The sequence below is a fragment of the Mustelus asterias genome, chromosome 3 (genome assembly GCF_964213995.1).
Source record: "Mustelus asterias chromosome 3, sMusAst1.hap1.1, whole genome shotgun sequence".
Taxonomy (NCBI): Eukaryota; Metazoa; Chordata; class Chondrichthyes; order Carcharhiniformes; family Triakidae; genus Mustelus; species Mustelus asterias.
Window position 1 is genome coordinate 96,691,098 of NC_135803.1, and position 23,724 is coordinate 96,714,821.

Here is a 23,724-nt window from a genome sequence, read left to right on the forward strand (position 1 = left end):
TAGCACCTTCCATCACCAGGAAACACGCGACTGGGAGGCTGGAGAATCTTACCCACCGTGTCTGGATAAATAAATTATTTTTATTAGTGTTTTATAATGTTTTGTCACCGTTTTATGTCTCAGGTACACATTTATATCCAGTTCATACATTTGTGGTTAGGTATTCTAGTGTTATGCTAGAAGCTAGGAACCTCCAAAATCCAGAAATTCCTCGGTCCCAAGCATTCCGGACTGGAGAGGTTGCATTGGATTTGAGATCACAGAGGAACTGGATAAATACATTTGGGGGATCATTGAAGTCAAAAATAGAAGTAAAACAAAAACTGCAAGTGAAAGAAATAAAGAGAGGAGATTCAACGACATCTGAACAGAGGAGAAACAGATTAGTGTTTCAGGTACAGACTTTTTACTCTTCCTGAAGTTATATGGTGCCGTTATATTTCAAATTACAAAAATCTACGTCATACTCACTTCACGCAAGTTTAAAGGTCGCTCTAGAGGAGAAAGCTGAGAAAGCCATGGTCCCTGCACCTTCTGTAAAACAGAAATAATCGCATGCAAACCATTAAAAAAGAAATCTAAATCTATTACGCTTTACAAATTTAATCATTAAATTCTGGCAAATCCCAAAGGACTCCCAGGTGCATTGTTCCTTTGGCTGAAATAGTCGATATTGTATTTACTTAAACTGATTTCCGAATATTAACCCCACAGATAAAAGACAAGAAAAATAATTAAATGCAATTCAATTCTCTATCTTGGTCAAATTTATTTCCATCTCACTGTTAATTGTCCTCGCAATTTCATTCCCTCTTCTCTTCCAGATGGAGCACAGCTCCTTCGGGTACAGTTGGGAGGGAGGGAAAGGGAGGGAGAGTGGGGGGAGGAAGAGTGGGGGAGAGGGAGAGGGGGGGAGAGAGGGAGAGGGGGAAGGGAGGGGGGGGAGGGAGGGGGGGAGAGGGGGGAAGGGAGAGAGCAGGATTGGGGGTTGGGGGAGGGTGGGGGAGGAGGGGGTGGGGGAGGGTGAGGGGGGAGGGTGGGGGGGAGGGCATGGGAGGGGAGGGAGGGGGGAGGGGGGAGGGGTGCAGGTGGGAGGGCAGGGTCAAAAGGGCGAGGGAGCCGGGGAGCAACGGCAGCATAGCCCACTCGCTGAGGGACATGTCCCAGTCACAGAGGACCATAGGTGATGGCTTTGATAGCCTGGCCCACTCAGTCAGATGTGGAGATGCTGGCGTTGGACTGGGGTAAACACAGTAAGAAGTCTCACAACACCAGGTTAAAGTCCAACAGGTTTATTTTGCTACCAAAATAAACCTGTTGGACTTTAACCTGGTGTTGTGAGACTTCTTACTGTATTTACATTCAATCAGAGACATGACCCAGTCATGGAGGACCATGGCTGAGGGTATCAGCAACATGGCTCAGAAAATGGCGGGACAGGCATCACCAGCTGACATTGAGGTATCTGGAGTTCAGTCCATCTCCCATGGAGTGACCTAGGGGCCTGCGAGCACCCGAGGGAGCAGGCGGTGCGGCAGCCCATCCCAGGGCCTTCCACTGGGATGCCTGTCAAGGGTATCACAGGGTGCAGAAAGCAGTAGACCGCTTCCACTTCTGATCCATACACCTAGAACGAGCAGGAAGGAACCTAGCATCAGGAAGATGCAAGACCACTGAGTTGGCATGGGTGCAGTCACACAGCGGTGGTTAGGGAGAAGGGGCACCAAATGTAAAGTATCACAATCAAACCACTTTTCACATCCAGATCAAGTTTGCTGTCACTCTCTGTGCTTCCACTCAGCAGTCGGGGGTGGTGGCAAATGATTCCCACAGGCCCTATACCTCACTCAGATGTGGGAGGCCGTGAGAGCACCAGTCTTAGACATTCTGGTTTGACACCATCACCATTCTTTGAGCCTGTTTCCATTCCTTCCCAGCAACCGCCCCCCTTCCAACATGACCTAGACAAAAATGCCCCCATCACACCCCGAGGAATGAGCTGGGAGCTCAGGGAAATGTCATAGGAAAGACAGGAGTCAGACACTTTCTGATGATGAAGAGCAGCACAGCTTTTTTCAGTGAATCTTCTTCACCCTCCTGCTTCTGAGCAGACCCGCTGACACTGCCAACCCAAGCCAATCACCTTGGTGTGATGTAAAGGTGAGCCTCGGAGGTGGGGAAGGGGAGCACAGTTCATGAGACAGGAGGAAACAGTTGAAGGGAAGATGTGCCAAGGGAAAGGAGTTGCATTGTTGATCAAAGATTATATTGATATGATATTGAGGAAAGATATTAGCATAGATAATGTGGAATCTGTATGGGTTGAGTTAAGAAACAACAAGGGGCAAAAAGCATTGGTGGGGGTGGTATACAGACCATCAAGCTGTTGTGATAATATTGGGAAGAGCATTAGACAGGAAATCAGAGATGCATGTGATAAAGGAACGTCTGTGATTATGGGTGACTTTAATCTGCATATAGACTGGGAGAGTCAAATTAGTCACCACAATAAAGGAGGAATTTCTAGAGCGCATATGGGATGGTTTTCTGGAGCAATACGTTGAGGAACCAACAAGGGAACAGGCCATCTTGGACTGGGCATTGTACAATGAGAAAGGATTAGTTGGCAATTTAGTTGAGAGAGAACCCTAGGGGATGAGTGACCATAATATGGTAGAATTCTTTGTCAAAGTGGACAGTGATGCAGTTGATTCTGAGACCAGGGTCCTGATCTCAAGAGGTAACTCTGATGGTATGAGGCATGAATTGGCCACGATGGACTGGGAAACATTACTGAAAAAGACAGTGGACAAGCAATGGCAGGCATTTAAAGAACGAATAGGTGAACTCCAGAAGTTGTTTATTCCTGTTTGGCGCAAGAATGGTAAGGGAATTGTGGCCAAACCAGGTCTTACAAGGGAAATTAGAGATAGTATCAGATTCAAGGAAGAAGCATATCAATTGGCAAGGAAAAGCAATAGGCCTGAGGATTGGGGGTAGTTTTAAATTCATGATGTGGAGATGCTGGCGTTGGACTGGGGTGAGCACAGTAAGAAGTTTCACAACACCAGGTTAAAATCCAACAGGTTTATTTGGATCACGAGCTTTTGGAGCGCTGCTCCTTCCTTCGCTGAGGAAGAAGCAGCGCTCCGAAAGCTCGTGATTCCAATTAAATCTGTTGTTAACCCCCCTGTGTTGTGAGACTTCTTACAGTTTTAAATTCAGCAAAGGAAGACCAAAGGATCGATTAAGAAAGGAAAAATAGAGTATGAAAGTAAGATAGCAGGGAACATAAAAACTGACTGTAAAAGTTTCTATAGATATGTAAAAAGAAAAAGATTGACAAAAACGAATGTAGGCCCCTTACAGTCAGAAAAGGGAGAATTCATAACGGGGAATAAAGAAATGGCCGAGGAATTACATTCGTACTTTGCTTCAGTCTTCACAAAGGACGACATGAATAATGGACCAGAAGTTCTGAGAGAAATGAGTTTTGGTGAGGATCTGAAGGAAATCAGCATGAGCAGAGAAATGGTTTTGGGGAAATTGATGGGATTGAAGGTGGATAAATCTCCAGGTCCTGATAATCTTCATCTCAGAGTACTTAAGGAAGTGACCCTGGAAACAGTAGATGCACTGGTGGTTATTTTCCAAAATTCTTTGGACTCTGGACTGCAGATTGGAGGGTAGCTAATGTAAACCCATTATTGAAAACGGGAGGCAGAGAGAAAACAGGGAACTACAGACCAGTAAGCCTAACGTCGGTACTGGAAGTTGGGGAAGTCCATTATCAAGGATTTCATGACCTAGCATTTGGAAGGCAGTGGTATAATCAGACAAAGTCAGCATGGATTTAAAAAGGGGAAATCATGCTTGACGGATCTATGGAATTCTTTGAGGTTGTAACTAGTAGAGTTGACGGAAGAGAACAAGTGGATGTGGTTTATTTACTTTCAGAAGGCTTCTGACAAGGTCTCACATAACAGAATACTATGGGCCCGATTTTACCATTGCGCCGCGCCCGTTTTCAGGCACGAAAACGTGGTAAATTTGGGTGTGAGGCCATTAACGTGATCCGCGCCCGCGCAGATGGCCACTTTACCGAGACCTGGGAATGGCCGTGATCCGATTCACGGCCGAAACGGGTGCAACGGTGATTTAAATGCATTTGCATGCATTTCAATTGAAGTAACGAACTGCCCGCCCAACTTTATCAGCATTTCCCCCTTTACCATCACGTTCGCCAATCCGGAATCGCGCCGAAATGGGCATGCTGAATAAAAGTCTGTTTCGGGCGTTCCAGCTGCTGAAGAGATGGGTTCAGCACTTCCAACAGCTCTCTGACTCAGATCGATGGTGGGGTGGCGGGGGGGAGAGGGAGGTGGGTCAGATCATTCTCTGGTGGAGGGGAGGGAGGCCCGATCATTGTCTGGTTGGGAGGCGGGGGGGGGGGGGGAAGGGGAGAGCAGATCGTTGTCTGGTTGGTGGGGGAGAGGGAGTGAGGCCAGATCGTTCTCTGGGGGGGGGAAGGGAGAGGGAGTGAGGCCAGATCATTCTTTGGTTTGGGGCGGGGGAGTGAGTGAGGCCAGATCATTCTCTGGGGGAAGGGGGGGGGAGGCCAGATCGTTCTCTGGGGAGGGGGAAGGGAGGCAGGTTAGATGTATCTCGGGGGGGGGGGTCTACTGCTACTGTATGGGCGATCGGTGGGGGGGCAGGGGCTCGCGATTGGTCTGGGTAGCGGGGGGGGTGGATAAGGGGGACAGTGATAGCTGTGGGGACCATCGCTCCCGCTTTTCACTCCCAATCCATTTTCTCTGCTTTCTGAGGCCCAGGTGCAATCTGACACGGGTGCGCTTTTTCAAATTTTTTTCTAACTGCGCATGCGCAGTTCAGAGGTCCAATCGTTTTGGGTGCGCTGAGCCCCGCCCACAGCACAATTCAGACTTGCAATTTTTTTTTCAAGCTAAGTGCATTTGGGAGCACCTGAAAGCAGATTTCCAAGTCGGATCTGAATTACGTCCAGATTCAGCACTGGTAAAATCAGGCCCTATGTGACGTTAAAGCACATGGGATTGCAGGAAATGTCTTGAGATGCATAGAAAGCTGGTCGTCAGATAGGAAGCAAAGAGTTGGCATAAATGGGTCATTTTCTGATTGGCTAGTGGGGTTCCGCAAGGATCTGTGCTAGGACCCCAACTGTTCACATATATTTATGATTTGGAAGAGGGAACTGAATGTATTATCTCCAAATTTGCAGATGATACAAAATTGGGTGGGAGAGTGAGCTGTGAGGAGGATGCAGAGATGCTTCAGCGTGATTTGGACAGGCTAAGTGTGTGGGCATAAGCATGGCAGATGCAGTATAATGTGGATAAATGTGAGGTTATCCAATTTGGTAGCAATAATAGGAAGACAGATTATCACTTGAATGGGTGTAAATTGAGAGAGGTGGATACTCTGAGACCTTGGTATCCTCGTGCATCAGTCGCTGTAAGTGTGCAGGTACAACAAGCAGTACAGAAGGCAAATGGTATGTTGGCCTTCATGGTGAGAGGATTTGAATATAAAGATAGGGATGTTTTGCTGCAATTGTATAGGGCATTGGTGGGGTCACACTTGGAGTATTGTGTGCAGTTTTAGTGCCCTTATCTGAAGAAGGATATCCTTGCTATAGAGGGAGTACAGCAAAACTTTATCCTGGAATGGCAGGTCTGTCATATGAGCAGAGACTAAGTCGGTTAGGATTATACTCACCGGAGTTTGGATGAGTAAGAGAGGATCTCATAGAAAATCATAAAATTCTAACAGGGTTAGACAGGGTAGATTCAGAAAGAATGTTCCCAATGGTGGGGGAGTCCAGAACTAAGGGTCATAGTTTAAGGATAAGAGGTAAACCTTTTAGAATTGAGATGAGGAGAAATTTATTCACCCAGAGGGTGGTGAATGTGTAGAATTCACTACAACAGAATGTAGTTGAGGCCAAAACCTCTGATTTCAAGAAGAAATTTGGTATAGCTCTAAGGGCTAAAGGAATCAAGGGATATGAGGGGAAAAGGGGATCAAGATATTGAATTTGATGATCAGCCATGATCAAAATGAATGGCGGAGCAGGCTGGAAGGGCAAATGGCCTACTCCTGTTTCTAGTTTCTATGATTGAGGAAGGCAAGGTCTGGGGATAAAAGGGTTGTTGGGTTTTGAGCTGCTGGACAATGATCCACTTAAGTGAGTGCATGGGGATGTGTGTGAAAGACTGAGTGAGTGTGTGGGGGAGTGTAAGTCATTGAGTGAATGTGTTGGGGTGAGTGTTAGGTACTGAGTGAGTGTGTGGGGGTGAGTGGGAGATACTGAGTGAGTGGGGGTGTGTGCGAGAGGGACTGAGTGTGTGGGGGTGAGTGGGAGATACTGAGTGAGTGGGGGTGTGTGCGAGAGGGACTAAGTGAGTGGGGGTGAGTGGGAGACACTGAGTGAATGTTTGCGGGTTAGTGAGAGGAACTGAATGAGTGTGTGGGGGTGTGTGCGAGGGACTGTGAGTGTGAGTCTGCCTTACGCTTAATCTCAGTTTTCTTACTCACTCACCATACACACATACTCACACTGACCCACCCACATATACTGACCCTCTCACACCCTGTTGATTTTTATTACTCTTTTAATTTAACTATTTATCGCTAAGACTGTGCTGTACATTTGTTCAGCAATTATTTCTTTTCTTAAAATCCACACCTTTTTTTATATTCAGTTTATTGTTGTGCCAAATCTTATCTTCCAGAATTTGAATGAGAAAAATATGGAAATATGGCCCCCCGAGCAAAAGCTGGACAAGGCCATGTTAAGGTTCAAGTAAACATTACTGGGAACAAACTGCAGAAATTCTATTTATCTTTTGCCATATAAATTGTCATAAGTCCCTATCTTGCTACAATTTCCATATCAACATGTTCCATGTTATTTCATGTTTTGTGTTGTCCCAAAGACAAGTTTTAATATTTTCCAGGTGGCTATCTTAAAAAAGATGCTCAGTACTGATACTTACATCCTTGTCATGGTCACACTCATACATTTTGATGTCTTCTATTGTAAAGTTCAGCCAGACTGGAGATGGTTGCCGCAGGATCAGGCGCACTGTCATTACGTCATCTGGTTCAAACAGCATCTATGGTTAAAGCCCAATATACATAGTCAGTCAACTTAACAACGTGTTACAAATGCTTGACAAAATCCCACTGTCTCACTGCACAGTAATAATTTTGGTAACCTGCTGGAAATATAGCAGAGTATTACATTGCCCATTTATTGCTAACAGCAGCTCCAAAGTTAGCAGCAAACTCCAAGAATTGGAGGCAAGTGGCATTTTGATCCCACGCCTCTGACACCGACTAAAACACCAAGCAGTCCGTCACTAGCTAAGTCATAGCTTTCAACCACTGATGGGCTAAGGAACCTGAATACCCTCTCTTTCTCCCTTTCACTTCTGGAGATCGATTGCAGGACAGCTGGTGGGAACTGAATGCGTGTTTAAGTTACACCATGCTGGGACAGGATAGTCAAAATGAAGCAATTTGTCATTGCTTCCAATTTGAATCGAAAGATGAGTCATCCAGACTAGAAACATTAACTCCATTTCTCTCTCCACAGATGCTACCAGACCTGCTGAATTTTTCCAGCGTTTTCTATTTTTATTTCAGATTTCTATCATCCTCAGTATTTTGCTTTTATTATTGTCATTTTATGTCCTTTTTTCTGTGTAAGTTGCCTATGTTGATTTTCTCAGCTGTTGGGCAAGTTACCAAACCGAACAAGATAGTGACTTCAAAAAAGAACTGAGCATGTACAAATTCACACACCCACGGTTGTTTGAAAAAGGATGCATGGAGTATACTAACCATACCTAATGAGTCTGTGGTGATTTACCTGGACATTGCATTTAATATCTTTAGTTTTATGAGCTGAATTTTTGAGCAACATTTCACTTACAGGATTGAATGTTTGTTTATGGGTCCTTGCTGCAATACAACGAGGTTAATCCAGCGTTCCAAATCAAAAATATTGGTCTGATGAAAGGTGTAACATGAAATGCTTCACGCAGTGATCTGACCAAGGACCTTGTTCCTTCAGTTCTTGTGACAATGAAAAACAGAAAGTGGTTGTGACTGTCTGACCATTGAACTGCTGGAATTGGGGCATGGGCCATTCAGCGCAGAGTGATTCCTATGGGAGAGGGAGCTCATTTAAATGAGCTGAATAGGATCTGGTAAACACTGCCAGCACCAGCGGGAATCTTTCTGATTTTCCCACTAATGGCAGCACTTGAGTGCAATTGGGAGAATCACGGCCCATAGCTTCAAGAACCGTATTTTTCTCTTAAAATTTGGAAGGGCATTGCATTATTTGTACACTTCTTCAAGAAGTGAGATAAGTTCACCTTTGGACTGGGAGCAAGCATGTCTTTTCAAAGAAATCACCTGGCCAGGTACTTTATGGGAAAAAGCTGTTTGCTTGCTACCACTGTAATTATTTTAATTGATGGAAAAACTGGTCTAAAGGCAAAGGCTAGAGGTTTACTGGTAATCACATACAAAAATGATCTTAAGTTTTGAACCTGTTGTGAATTCAGTTGGGACTGAAATAAGAAAATGAAAATCTCCGTACCTTCCCTGAGGTATTGTTATCAGGAACCAGCTAGGAATTGCATCTCAGTGGAACTTGCCTACCTATGGAAACCGGAGAGGCTGAGACTAGAAGGACTGAACTAGCTCTATTTACCTCCATGACGAAGCTCTGTTCGAGAGAACCTTCAGGATTCTACTGGAACTAGCGATCTGTCTTCATACAATCATTCAATGCAGAAGAGGTCCTTTAGCCCATCGAGTCTGCACCGACATGCGAGAAACAATTGACCTTCCCCCTAATCTCATTTACCAGCACTTGGCCCATAGCCTTGAATGTTATGACATGCCAAGTGCTCATCCAGGTACTTTTTAAAGGATGTGAGGCAACCTGCCTCTACCACTCTCCCAGGCAACAGCATTCCAGACCATCACCACCCTCTGGGTAAAAAAGCTTTCCCTCACATCTCCCCCCTAAACTTGCTGCCCCTCACCTTGAACCTATGTCCCTTCATGACTGACCCTTCAACTAAGGGGAATAGCTGCTCCCTATCCACTCTATCCTTGCCCTCATAATCTTGTACACCTCAATCAGGTCATCCCTCAGTCTTCTCTGCTCCAACAAAAACAATCCAAACCTATCCAACTTTTCTTCATAACTTAAATGCTCCATCCCAGGCAACATCCTGGTGAATCTCCTCTGCATCCAGTGTAATCACATCCTTCCGATAATGTGACCACTAGAACTGCACACAGTACTCCAGCTGTGGCCTCACCAAAGTTCTATACAACTCCAACATAACTTCCCTGCTTTTGTAATCCACGCCTTGATTGATAAAGGCAAGTATGCCATATGCCTTTTTCACCACTCTACTAACATGCCTTTCCGTCTTCAGAGGCAAACATGCCAAGGTCTCTTTGTATCATGCTATTCATTGAATATTTCCTTGTCAAATTGCTCCTTCCAAAGTGTATCACCTCAAACTTTTCAGGGCTAAATTCGATCTGCCACTTATCTGCCCATCTAACAATTCTGTCTACATCTTCTTGTAGCCCAAGATACTCCGCCTCACTGTTAACCACCCGACCAATCTTTGTGTCATCCACAAACTTACTAATCCTACCCCCCACATAGTCATCTATGTCGTTTATATAAATGACAAATAGGGGGCCCAGCACAGATCCCTGTGGTACGCCACTTAACACTGGTTTCCAGTCACTAAAGTAGCCTTCTGTATCATCTTCTGTCTCCTATAACTAGGCAATTTTGAATCTACTTTATCAAATTTCCCTGTATCCCATATGCATTTTCCTTCTTTACAAGTCTCCCATGTGGGACCTTGTCAAAGGCTTTGCTGAAATCCATATAAACTACATCAACTGCACTACCCTCATCTACACACTTGGTCACCTCCTCAAAAAATTCAATCAAATTTGTTAGGCATGACCTCTCTGGGGAAGCCCTGCTGACTATCCCTGATCAATCCTTGCCTCTCCTGGATGCTCTCCTTCAGAGGTTTCCCCAATAGTTTCCCTACCAATAATGTGAGACTCACTGATCTGTAGTTCCTTGGTTTATCTCTACACCCCTTCTTAAGTAGCGAAACTCCATTAGCTGTTCTCCAGTCCTCTCCCCTTGGTTAGAGTGGAATTTAAAATTTGGGTCAGAGCCCCAGCAATCTCCTCTCTCACCTCCCACAGCAGCCTGGGGCATAATTCATCCGGACCTGAAATTTTATCTACTTTTAAGCCATGGTGGCACAGTGATTAGCACTGTTGCCTCACAACGCTTGGGACCTGGGTTCGATTCCCGGCTTGGGTCACTGTATGTATGTTCTCCCCATGTCTGTGTGGGTTTCCTCCGGGTGCTCTGGTTTCCTCCCACAGTCTGAAAGACGTGCTGGTTAGGTGCATTGGCCATGCTAAATTCTCCCTCAGTGCACCCAAACAGGTGGCGACTAGGGGATTTTCACAGTAACTTCATTGCAGTATTAATGTAAGCCTACTTGTGACACTAATAAATAAACTTGTGCTAACAACTCCAATACCTTGTCCTTCCCTATGTCAATTTGCTCAAGAATCGCTCAGTCTCTCTCCCTGAATTCCATACCAATACCCTCATTCTCTTGGGTGAAGACGGATGTGAAGTATTCATTCAACACTTTACCAATGTCCTCCGGCTCCACCCACAGATTTCCCCCTCAGTCCCTAATGGGCCCTAATCTTTCCCTGGTTATCCTCTTCCCATTGATATACTTATAGAATATCTTGGGATTTTCCCTACTTTTACCAGCCAGAGCTTTCTCATATCCCCTGTTTGCTTTCCTAATTGTTTTCTTAAGCTCCACCCCGCACTTTCTATACTTCACTGATGCCTCTGCTGATCTACTCCCTTTGTACTTATTAAAGCTTTTCTTTTCCTTTTCATTGTATCGTGAATATCTCTGGTCATCCATGGTTCTCTGGGGTTGTCATTCCTTCCTTTTACCCTTCCCATTTCCTTTTTGAATGCTCCCCACTGGTCTTCTGTAGATTTCCCCATTAGTTTCCGTTCACAGTCCACCTTGGCCAGATCCTGCCTTATTTTATTAAACTTCGCTCGCACCCAAACCAAAACTTTTTTTGAAACTTGTCAATTTCCTTGTCCATAGCAAACTTAAATGGTACCATGTTGTGATCACTATCACTAAAATGCTCCCCCACCACCTCAACCACCTGTCTGGCTTCATTCCCCAGAATTAGGTACAGCACAGCTCCTTCACTTGTTGGACCCCCTACATATTGATCTAAAAGGTTCTCCTGTACACATTTCAAGAAATCTACACCATCCAAGCTCCACTATATATATCCCAGCTAATGTTGGGAAAATTGAAATCACCTAATATAATTACCCTATTGTTATTGTTTTTACATACCTCCGTGAATTGTGCATATATTTGCTCCTCAATATCCCTGACTGTCTGAAGGTTTATAATAAACACCTAACAATGTGGTTGCCCCTATTTTATTCTTAAGTTCTACCCACAAAGCTTCATTCAATGTCCCCTCCAAGATATCATCTCTCCTTACTGCAGTAACTGACTCCTTAATTAATAATGCAATGCCTCCTCCTCTGTCTTGCCTCAAGATTCTATATCCCAGAATGTTGAGTTGCCAATCCTGCCCCTCCTTCAACCATGTCTCTGTGATGGGCAGGATCATGAGGGAACTCCAGATCAGCAGCATCAAAACCCTATGAAATTTAATATAATTTATTTATTTTAATATAAAGTCTACTGTCCAACAGCCCAACTCTGTAGAGACTCCTATCTGTCCCTTGTTTGTGTGTGTACATGTGCACGCACATAAGCATATCAGGAATTTGAAAAGAGATAGACAGTTTAACATTCATAGTACAATTGTTTGTTAACCGATTCTTGCAACTTGTTTTAAAGAAGATTTGTTGGTTTACAATAAATCAATCATTCTAAGTTTTTTGAAAGAATCCTGGTTAAAGTCTCTTTTATTCTGTGTCTAACAGTAATAAAAGTAGATAATTGCCATTTTGGATGAGTGAATTAAACATGAGGCCAGTGTTGGGTGAGGTCAGGAGGTGTAGTGGGGTTTGGATGGGGTGGGGTCAGAGGAGGGGATCGTGTTGAGTCAAGGTGGTTGCTTTGGGGAGGGGGGGGGGGGGTGGTACTCCTGCTCCTTGTTCATATATTGACATATGAAGGCCATGAACAGACAGAATACTCTTGGACATCCAGCCAGCTTAAGCTGTATTGTGTATAAACGTACTTCACAGTAACTGCTTTTTGAGATGCTTTGATTCCCTGAAGCATGCTTGTAACAAAATTTCCTCATTTCAATTTACTCCAGACTGCTCTGAGTGTTTTTTTATCCATAACACAACTGTTGAAGGACCAGCCTGCAAACCTATCCAAGTCCACCAGAAGCAGGGAAAGTTAGGATTACTGGGCTTTAACTTCTGAATTATTCTGTGCATCTCTGTTCCTAATCAACTTAAGTTGTCGTAAAATGTGTTAAGGTATTCTCCAATCTAATGCCTAGTGGATGCAGAATCACTGCCCATAGTTTGGCAAATCAAAAGAAGGTTTGTCTGAGAAATTGAAAAATATCACATTGGTGTAATAGCCTGGTGTAATAACAGGAAATATAGGTGAAACTGCACTGCCAACCAATTCTGGATTTGTTCAACCATCTGATATGCAGTAGCCTAAATATCATAAAGATTTAAGATGAAATAATAAGAATATTCAGGCTGTAACATCAAAGAAATTTACAGTTGACCCTTACCTGATCTCTTGCGATGGAGAAGTAATCCTGTGATCCATTCTCTGTGTGGGGATTGGGCATCAGACACATGTTCCGGATGCAGGTCTTCCACTTCAACAGCTTCCTGTCAGACTCTGCAGTCACCCGTCGTTGAAGACGTACAGTTAAGAAAGCAGTGTAATAATTCTTAAATGTGATTGTCCGAAGCTGGTCAGTGAAGAGTAAAATAACGCCGTGTTAAGAGAGAGTTGAATGGATGAAATTACAAGTTCATCCAACAAAGGAGATAAACGTTCAGGAAAAGATGATTTAGACAAGTGACTGGAACATTTCAATCAAAGTAAAATATGATAAATCTGGAATGGTTTAAGATTATTCTTCTATTTTTACAAGAGAAAAAGAGCAGAACTGGGTGAATAATGGATTTACTCTGCTGTACAACAGATTAGATGTGACTCGGGTTTATTAACCAACACCTACAGTTTACAATTCAATCACATTATAAAGAACTGCTCCAGAATAAAATATAGCATTATCCCAGCAACAGGGAATGTCAATCCTGATGGTAGAGACTTTTGGGGTAAAGGTCAGCTTTTGTTTCAATTTCTCATGTTTCTTGTCCTCTCTTTAAAAACTCTTATTCCTTGCCCTCAATTCCCAGTTAGAAAGGCTGACAGTTTAAAAAGCTTACAGGTTTTCACTAATAAGTTTCACCGTTGGCAATTGGTGTAGAACAGTAGTTTAGAGTTAGCCTCATTAAAGTCATGAAGAAGTTCTCTGTGACTGTACTTTGAACATGTGTCAAATCTTGGTTAGATCAATCTTAGAGACCAGAGTGTAGTTCTGGTTGCCATGTTATAAACAGGATATAGACACTGGAGATGGTTCAAAGAAGATTTACAAAGATGATACCAGAAACGTACGCGTATACATATCGGGAACGTATTGTGTACAATTCTGGGTGTCACATTATAGGATGTGAATGCATTGGAGACAGTGCTGAAGAGGTTTACAAGAATGGTTCCAGGGATGAAAAACTTCAGTTATCAGGATAGAGTGGAGAAGTTGGAACTGTTCTCCTTGGAGAGGAAGGCTATGACTGAGTTGATAGAGATATTCAAAATCATAAGGGGACTGAACAGGATAGATCTTGAAAATCCATTCCTGCTTGTGATTTCATCTAACTATAGAGACCTCAACTTAGACATCTGAACACAACATACTGATTATATACTTTAAGATTTAAAGTGATTTGCAAAAGAAGAAAATGTGATGCGAGAAAAAACATTTCACACAGTGAGTGGTTGGTGTCTGGAATGTACTGCCTGGAAGTGTGGTGGAGGCAGATTCAATTCAGACATTCAAGAGGGCATTAGATGATTGTTTGAATAGAAACAATGTGCAGGGATATGGGAAAAAGACAGGGGAATGGCACTAAACAATAATGTTGAATTGAAGACCCAGTAAAGACTAGGTCTCTTTTCTCTTGAAAAATGGTTGAAGCATGACTTAATAGTAATTCAAAATTTTGAAAGTTTCTGATAGAGAATATTTCCTCTTGTTAAGAATATTCAATGTAGGATAAAAGTTCACTAGGTCATTCAGAAGAAACTTCTTTACCCACTGTGGTGGGAATGTGGAACACACTAACACAGGATTTGACAGGAAACTCGACGAGTACACGAGGGAGAAGAGAGTAGAAGATTAGAACACCCGAGTGAACCATAAACACTGGCATGGTTGGGCTGAATGACCTGTTTCTGTGCTGTATATCCAATGTAATTCTATTTTTGGAGTTTTAAATTTTTTTTCTACACACTGATTTGCACTAAGCATTAAATATTAGACAAAAATGTTAAATAGTTATGGACTGAAGGTTGCATCAACCATCAATCCATTCGCACCTTTATAACCTCTTCCAACTCTGACCATCCTACTTTTCTGAACTCTTTGTTCCTCTGCCTTTGGAATTTTACGCTTTGCCTGTATTTTTGTCCCATCAGCTGCTGTTGAATTTCCTCCCTCAACTGCTCAATATCTCTCTTATCTCCTGAAGACACCCTTTAAAATTTACTTCTACCAAGGTTTGTCACTTTCATTTGGTTAGCTATCAACCTAACCATTGAGACCCCCCACTTAGACATTTGAGTACAACAACCTGATTATATACTTCAATATGGAGTTTTAAAAAAGCAGTAATATTTCCAAACTGAGTTTTGCATTTAATAATGAATATATTTGAGAGGCACAGGACTCACGTACATTAATGATTCTTTCCCGTGGAAAAGTCACCTCAATTACAAGCACTCCAGGTTTTGCCAAGTCTGTTTTCACATTGCCAGCCTGTAGTGCAATCGGACTTTTGATTATACAAGCAATGCTCTCGTCTGCCATTTTAGCTGGGTGTACAAAACAGGAGATTGGTGTTAAATACATCCAAATGGTCAGTGAAATAATGGGAGAAACATTATAATTGGATAGTGCTTCAAGATATTAAACCACTCAAGTTGGAAGATGTTCACAATTGGAATTCTAAGCCTCTAGTTTTCTTTAGGAGATTCTATCTACTAGATCTACAATCTATATTGTATCTACAAAGCATGCTGGAGAAAATTGCGTAGGAAATAAATGCTACGAAAAGCTTATTTCAATTATAACATTCAGCTGAATTTTGACAAGGAAGTTCAGATTCCCGCAGTCAATCCATTAAATTTATTAGTGTATTCTATCAATGCCCAACATTAAACATCAAAAATCTTTGCACCATAATGAACAGTCAACAAATGATGTTTTATTATTCTAATAAGTTATCGAATAACAGAGTCGGGATAAATGTTTTTTTTTCTGGATGGCAAGAAGTAACTAGTGGGGCGCCACAGGGTTCGGTCCTTGGGCCCCAGCTATTTACAATCTATATTAACGACTTGGATACAGGGATAGGAGGCTCAATAGCCAAATTTGCAGATGACACAAAAATGGGCGGGACAATAAGTTGCAATGAGGAAATACGAACTTTACAAATGGATATAGATAGGTTAGGAGAATGGGCCAAAATGTGGCAGATGGAGTTTAATGTGGATAAGTGTGAGGTCATGCATTTTGGTCAGGAAAATGGGAAGGCGACTTATTTAAATGGGGAGAGATTTTGGGGTGTTCTGCTGCAGAGGGATCTGGGTGTCCTCGTTCAAGAGTCACAGAAAACTAGCATGCAGGTACAGCAGATAATAAAGAAAGCGAATGGAATGTTGGCATTTATAGCTAAAAGAATAGAAGATAAAAGGGAAGGAAATATTGTTGCAACTATACAAAACATTGGTAAGGCTACACCTGGAGTATTGTGTACAGTTTTGGTTCCCTTATTTGAGGAAAGATGTGGTGGCATTGGAGGCGGTTCAATAGATTGATTCCAGAGATGAGGGGTTTGTCGTATGAAGAGAGATTAAACAGTTTAGGCCAAGACTCTCTGGAATTTAGAAAAATAAGGGGAGATCAAATTGAGGTATACAAGATGATAAAAGGTATGGATAAAATAGATGTGGAGCGGATGCTTCCTCTTGTGGGGCATTCTAGGACAAGACAACTAGAGGCACAGCTACCAATGTTAGAGTAATTAAAATTGGGGATGCTCAAGAGGTCAGAATTAGAGGAGCACAGATATCTTGTCGGGATTGTGGGGCTGGAGGAGATAACAGAGATACGGTATGTAGGGGACATGAAGATAGTTGAAAACATGGATGAGAATTTTAAAATGAAGGTGTTGTGTGACTGGGAGCTGTTAGGGTTCCAGACCAGAACCCCAAGTTACCTTAGGAAGCCAGACTACTCCACAACAATTTTCCTATTTTGGTAATAAATGTGAGGGAAGGATACTTTCTCCCAGGAATGATTCCACTGACAAAGCAGGGATTTTTTTATAGTGAAGCAAACTTTATTTAATAACTCAGTTTAAACGTAACTCTTAATAAATGAAGCAGCTTTACCATTAACAGTTGCTTCTGAATTACCTAGTGAACTTTTATCCTACAGGTTGCCACTCAAGTGGATAGAGCTGTGAAGAAGGCCTATAGTGTGTTAGCTTTTATTAACAGGGGGTTGGAGTTTAAGAGCCGTGGGGTTATGCTGCAACTGTCCAGGACCTTGGTGAGACCACATTTGGAATATTGTGTGCAGTTCTGGTCACCTCACTATAAGAAGGATGTGGAAGCGCTGGAAAGAGTACAGAGGAAATTTACCAGGATGCTGCCTGGTTTGGAGGGTAGGTATTATGAGGAAAGGTTGAGGGAGCTAGGGCTGTTCTCTCTGGAGCGGAGGAGGCGGAGGGGAGACTTAATAGAGGTTTATAAAATGATGAAGGGGATAGAGTGAACGTTCGAAGACTATTTCCTCGGGTGGATGGAGCTATTACAAGGGGGCATAACTATAGGGTTCGTGGTGGGAGATATAGGAAGGATGTCAGAGGTAGGTTCTTTACGCAGAGAGTGGTTGGGGTGTGGAATGGACTGCCTGCAGTGATAGTGGAGTCAGACACTTTAGGAACATTTAAGCGGTTATTGGATAGGCACATGGAGCACACCAGGATGATAGGGAGTGGGATAGCTTGATCTTGGTTTCAGATAAAGCTCGGCACAACATCGTGGGCCGAAGGGCCTGTTCGGTGCTGTACTATTCTATGTTCTATTAACAGTTGAACAATAATTAAAAATGAAAGGAAGCAACTTCACTTTCTAGCTTCAGACATGCAAATCCCCTTCTAAATAAATTGTTAGCAAACCCAGGCATACTTGCTTTAACATTTGTGAACAGTTTTGGAGCTTTGAGAGAGAGATGCAGTTCCAGAAGTCTGCAAATTCTTTCTAAATTCAACCAGGCTTCAGTTGCAAACTCCAACTCCTTTCTGCAAAAGCCTTTTTCTCTCTGCTACAGATCCAGGACTGCATACAAACCACATCACATAACCCTGTTAATCACTCTAATCCGAAATCCCAGGGGAACTTAACTAAACAGAAGTCCAATAACTCTACTTAATATAACTATTTGCAAGTTTGAAATGAGTAATTAGCCTTCTCTCCCAAAATCTGAGCTGCATTCCCGCCAAACATGCTGACTGCCTGTAGCATAAAGCTGATTTTTTAAAATAAGCCCCTCAAACATGAATATATCAATTTCACTATTATCATCACAGTCAACATAATTAGTTAGCACAGGAGTGATAGGCGAATGGCACTTGATGTTGGCAGAAGAATTTTGCAGAACCTCAAAGTTCACGGTAAGTAGAATGTGAGAGATCAGCTAGGCGGCTGTTGGAATAGTCAAGCTAAAAATAATAGAACAAAATGAATGAAGATTTCAGCAGCAAATGAGCTCACACAGGGGTGACATAAGAATATAAGAAACAGGAGCAGAAGACTAGATGGCCTGTCGAACCTGCACTGCCATTCATCATGGCTGATCTTAGGTTTCAAGTTCATGTTCCCTCCTGTTCCCCATATCATGTAATTCCCTGAGAGACCATAAATCTGTCATCTCAGCCTTAAACATGTGCAGTGATGGCACATCCACAAGCCTCTGGTGGAGGAAATTCTGAAGATTCACAATCCTTTGAATGAAGAAATTTCTCTTCGTCTCAGCCCTAAACTATCACAGTAGGAAGTCTTACAACACCAGGTTAAAGTCCAACAGGTTTATTTGCTATCACGAGCTTTCGGAATGCTGCTCCTTCATCAGATGTGTGAGCCCACTCACCTGAGGAAGGAGCAGCGCTCTGAAAGCTCGTGATACCAAAAAAACCTGTTGGACTTTAACCTGGTGTTGTGAGACTTCATACTGTACCCACACCAGTCCAATGTTGGCATCTCCACTGCTAAACTATCACCTCCTTATTCTGAATCTGTGCCCTCTTGTTCTAGATTTCCCAGTCAGAGGAAGCAATATTTCAGTATCTACCCTGTCAAGCACCTTCAGAATTTTCAACGTTTCTTCTAAACTCCAGAAAATAAATAAATTGATAAATAAGTTAAGTAATAAAAATTAAATAAATAATATAAATAAATAAACTCAGCCTCTCCCGATAAGACTATCTTTTTATCTAAGAGACTAATTTGGTGAACCTTTGTTGTACTGCCTCCAGTGATGTCAGGGGGTTATGATGGTGGAAAGGGGGAGTCATACTGACAGCACAAATATGATACTGGAAGCCCATCATGGATTAAATATGTCCCTAAGATTGAGAACAAATTGATTTTAGTATAGCATCAAGAAGCCCTAGCAAAACTGGAGCCAATGGGAATCATGGGAAAAAAAACTTCCACTGGTTAGAGTCATACCTAGTGTAAAGGAAGATGGTTGTAGTGATTGGAAGTCAATCATTTCAGTCCCAGGATATCGCTGCAGGAATTCCTCAGGGTGGTGTTCAAGGCCCAACCATCTTAAGCAATTTCACCAATGACCTTCCCTCCATCATAAGGTCAGAAGTGGGGAAGTTCGCTGATAGTTGCACAATGTTCAGCACTATATGTAACTCCTCAGATACTGAAGCAGTCCATGTCCAAATGCAACAGGGACAATATCCAAGCTTGGGCCAATAAATGCAAGTAACATCTGTGCCACGCAAATGCCAAGCAATGACTACCTTCAAGAGAGAATCTAACCATCATTCCATGACATCACCATCACAGAATCCCCCACCATCAACATCCTGGGGAGTGTTAGAATTAACCAAAAACTGAAATAGACCAGCCATATAAATATTATGGACACAAGAGCAGGTCAGAGGCTGGGAATCCTGCAGTGAGTAACTTCTCCTGACACCCAAGAGCCTGTCCACCATCTACAAGTAGTCTGATTACATACTCTCCACTGGCCTGGATCAGCGCAGCTCCAACAACACTAAAGAAACTTGACACCATCCAGGAGAAAGCAGCCTGGTTGACTGGTACCCCTTCTCCAAACAGACAATCCCTCCACCACTGATAAACAATGGCAGCCGTACGTACTGTCTATAAGATGTACTGCGGGAATTCACCAAGGCTCCTTAGGCAGCACCTTCGAAACCCGTGACATGTACCATCTAGAAATGTAGCAGATACATGTGAATACCACCACCTGCAAGTTTCCTCCAAGGCATTCAGCATCCTGACTTGGAAACATGTTTTCATTTCTTCACTGTCGCTGGATAGATGAGAATTAAATTAGTAATAAAGTTGACAGAAAATGCTGAAAATATTGAACATATCTGGCAGCATTTGTGGAGATGCAGAGTTAGGGGTGGGATATGGGTACAAAACCCATTACGACAGCCAGCGGAATTTAAATACAATTAATTAAATCTGGAATATAAAAGTCAGTTTCAGTAATAGTAACCATGAAACTACCATCAATTGTCGTAATAACTCACCTGGCTCACTAATGCTGTCCTTACCTGTTGTTTTGAAAGTCACGCTTACCTTATTGGACAACAAAAGGTCAGAAACTCCAGCTCAGCATTTTAAGTTTTTCAGGCCCAGGACAGACCCGTACAAAAAAACTAAAAAAGGGAAAATGTTGCAAAAACCCACGTCAAATGACTCGGAGCAGAATGCCTTTGAAAAGAGTCCAAGACAGGGGCAGGGACAGGAAAAGGTTCCAGTTAAGTTATAAAGAGAGTAAAGAGGTTTGAAACAGGAAATGGACTGCGGTTAGCAGGCTTTAAGTGAAGAGGACTAAGATCGAAGATGGTAGCAGAAGGTTGGTGACTCCACTCTGCAGGCTGTTTGAGCATTTGGAGAAGTGTTCTGCTCAGCACAGCAAGAGACCTGAAATTATGCTTGTAAGTCGAGAACCTTGAGAGATTGAAACCTGGCAAGGTGGGCCATTGTTGATGCCATCTGAGTTGAATCAACTTCTGAGAGAGTTTCAAAGCCAGATGCTTAAAGGTGAAGAGAGGAATCCCTTATGAGAGAGACATTAGGTGGGATTTTCCCCAGCAGCGAAGGGTGTGAACAATGGGACTGGAAGATTCCACCACTAGCCAATGGTAGGCCGCCTTTGCCACTGCAAAACATGCTGGGGGTGGGGGGAGGCAGAAAATCTCTCACTTCCCATAAGATTGGTTGTCTCAAAGCGTTTACTGGTCGCATTTTCTATTTAGTGTGCAGTGTAGTGTGTTCAACCACAATTTGCCTGTTAATTCACATGTATCTCATATTAATCCTGAATGGTAGAGTATAAGATTGATGTTGTAAATAGTTTTATATTTCTGATATTGTATAATAAAGTTTATTTTGTTTGTTCAAAACCTGTGCCATCTTTCGCTTTATTCTGTTAGCATGCATAATTAAGGACTCCACACACCTCGGACATTCTCTCTTCCACCTTCTACCGTCAAGAAAGATATACAAAAGTCTGAGGTCACGTACCAACCGACACAGGAACAGCTTCTTCCCTGCTGCCATCAGACTTTTGAATGGACTTACCTTGCATTAAGTTGATCTTTTTCTATACCCTAGCTATAACTGTAACACTACATTCTGCACTCTCTCGTTTCCTTCTCTATGAACGGTATGCTTTATCTGTATATGCGCAAGAAACAATACTTTTCACTGTATACTAATACATGTGACAATAATAAATCAAATCAAATCAAATTAAAGCATGTGTATTGAATTTCAAACTAAGAGTCTGGTCAAGGATCATAATAAGTTGGTCTATCCTATATGTGACTCTGGACCACAACACTGTGGTGAACTCTTAACTGTCCCCTGAAATGGTCTAGTAAGTCACGCAGTTCAAGGGCAATTAGGAATGGGCAACAAACACTGGCTTTGTCAGCAACGCTCACATCCCATCAAAGAATAAAAGAACCCTTGCTTATCATATTCACAGCTTTCCCAGTTATGATGAAAGGTCATCAACCTGCAACATTAACTCTGTTTTTCTCTCCACAGAAGTTGTAGACCTGCTGAGTATTTCCAGCATTTACTGTCTTTATTTCAGATTGCCAGCATATGCAGTATTTTGCCCTTGTAGAAATAAATATAAAATAAATTAGTCAAGTGATGTAAATAATAGCCTTGGGAGACAGTTCCATTATTTGTCTCATGCTTTAAAAGAGTTCATTTTCCTTTCTTGTTAGGTCAATCCATGGTCATTTTCAATTTAAGTGTTTTAACAACACCATGTTAAAGTCCAACAGGTTTATTTGGTAGCAAATGCCATTAGCTTTCGGAGCTAATGGCATTTGCTACCAAATAAACCTGTTGGACTTTAACCTGGTGTTGTTAAAACTCTTACTGTGTTTACCCCAGTCCAACGCCGGCATCTCCACATCATTTTCAATTTGCCAGACGCCCATACACTTTAGACAGATTTTAGGGCAGCATTGGGTGGCTTTATGTAATTGGTTTCAGTGTAACAGCGTAAAGAGGAATGGGGAATCAGAGGATATGCAGGGATCATCTTGTGCATGGACACCGGTGCAGAGAATATTATGCTGAGTTATGATGCCTCATATTTGAAATATGGCTGCACCTCAGTCTTAATCTAGATTATGAACTGCTTGTTACAGTTTGGCTTATAATCACTACAGTGCGGAAGGAGGCTGTTCAGCCTATTGAGCCTGCACTGACAACAATTCCATCCAGGCCCAATCCCTGTAACCCGATGGGCGGTATTTTACAGCCTCGCTCATCCCGAAACCGTAAAATCCCGCCCATGGTCAACCGACCTTTCCATGCTCCGCCTCTCGCCTGCTCTGATTCCCGTGACGAGCAGGACAGTAAAATTCCAGCCGATGCATTTACCCTGCTAATCCCCCTGACACTAAGGGGCAATTTAGTATGGCCAATCAACCGAACTCGCACATCTTTGGACTTGAACCTCAAACCTTCTCCAATGAGCCAAACTGACAACTGCAGTTATTCACACCCAAAGTTTAAATGTGTGTCAGTACATATGGAGGGAAATGAGAAAGGGAAAAGGGGGATTTATTTTACTGGGAAGTGGAATTATTTGTGAACTTTAAGCTTTATTACCCAATGTAATAAGATTTCTTGATATAATAAATGAGGGAGAATGTTATAAACATTTAATATCTCGGGTATTATTATAATGTATCCAGAATGGTGAAACCTTTGGATAATAAACAATCCAATGGTCTGAGAATCCCCATTGGGATCAGAGAAGATTGGGTTTAAAACTCACACAATTCCACCAGTGTTGACATAATTAGAAAATTACAAAGCATCATAAAAGTATACCTTACCGTCAGTTTACTAATTTTGGAATAAATGATGGTGAATATTTCCCGATTTTAACCCAAACAAACGGGATTCATTGATTAAAGCAATCGGCAGGTTGGAGGCGGAGCGCGCCCATGGCGACAGACCACGTGACTCAGAGGGGCGGAACCAAACGCTGACATCATCGGCCGGCGTGTTGGGCGACCGAGACGTGAGATGACGCGGCACGTTACGTCAATCGCGTGACCCTTTGACTATAAAATAGGGCGCAGGCGGCGAGCCGCGTTCAGAAGCTGCAGAGGAAGAGTTTAGATTATAAAAGTTCACAACCCAACCGCAGTGCTCGCTGCCTAATGTTTCACTGCAGAACAAATCGCCTGTCTTTTAAATTAAAAGTGCGCAGTTATTTTGTTTTTTAAATAATAATGAGTAACAAGTCAGCCTTGTTTAACCAGCCTTTTTGGACTCTCTATTTTATCATATATGTTTCTATTTTCAAATGGTGAATGAAATGTAATCAATACCATCAATTCTCTGATATTCAGCTTTTTCCATCATGTGGAAATTCTCAGGAAAAGAGGGCAATTGATCCTGAAAACTACCAGAAGCACTTTATCTTTTAAAA

At 42.5% G+C, this 23,724-nt stretch overlaps 1 protein-coding gene across 4 annotated transcripts in view; it reads right to left on the bottom strand.

The window, feature by feature from the left end:
• The window catches only part of nicn1 (nicolin 1), a 28,028-nt gene extending 4,773 nt beyond the window's left edge, over nt 1–23,255 (bottom strand). Inside the window, exons 1-6 of one of the 4 annotated variants that reach the window (XM_078203096.1) lie at nt 23,123–23,255; nt 19,878–19,951; nt 15,148–15,284; nt 12,907–13,092; nt 7,035–7,154; nt 472–534 (exon numbers count right to left, since the gene is read on the bottom strand). In XM_078203096.1, coding sequence (XP_078059222.1) covers nt 472–534; nt 7,035–7,154; nt 12,907–13,092; nt 15,148–15,279 — 501 coding nt within the window. In that variant the 5' untranslated portion in view covers nt 15,280–15,284; nt 19,878–19,951; nt 23,123–23,255. Of the gene's footprint in view, nt 1–471; nt 535–7,034; nt 7,155–12,906; nt 13,093–15,143; nt 15,285–19,877; nt 20,053–23,122 lie in introns of all 4 variants that reach the window. The other 3 variants (XM_078203103.1, XM_078203095.1, XM_078203113.1) reach the window with 3 other exon arrangements.
• Nucleotides 23,256–23,724: the final 469 nt, after the last annotated feature.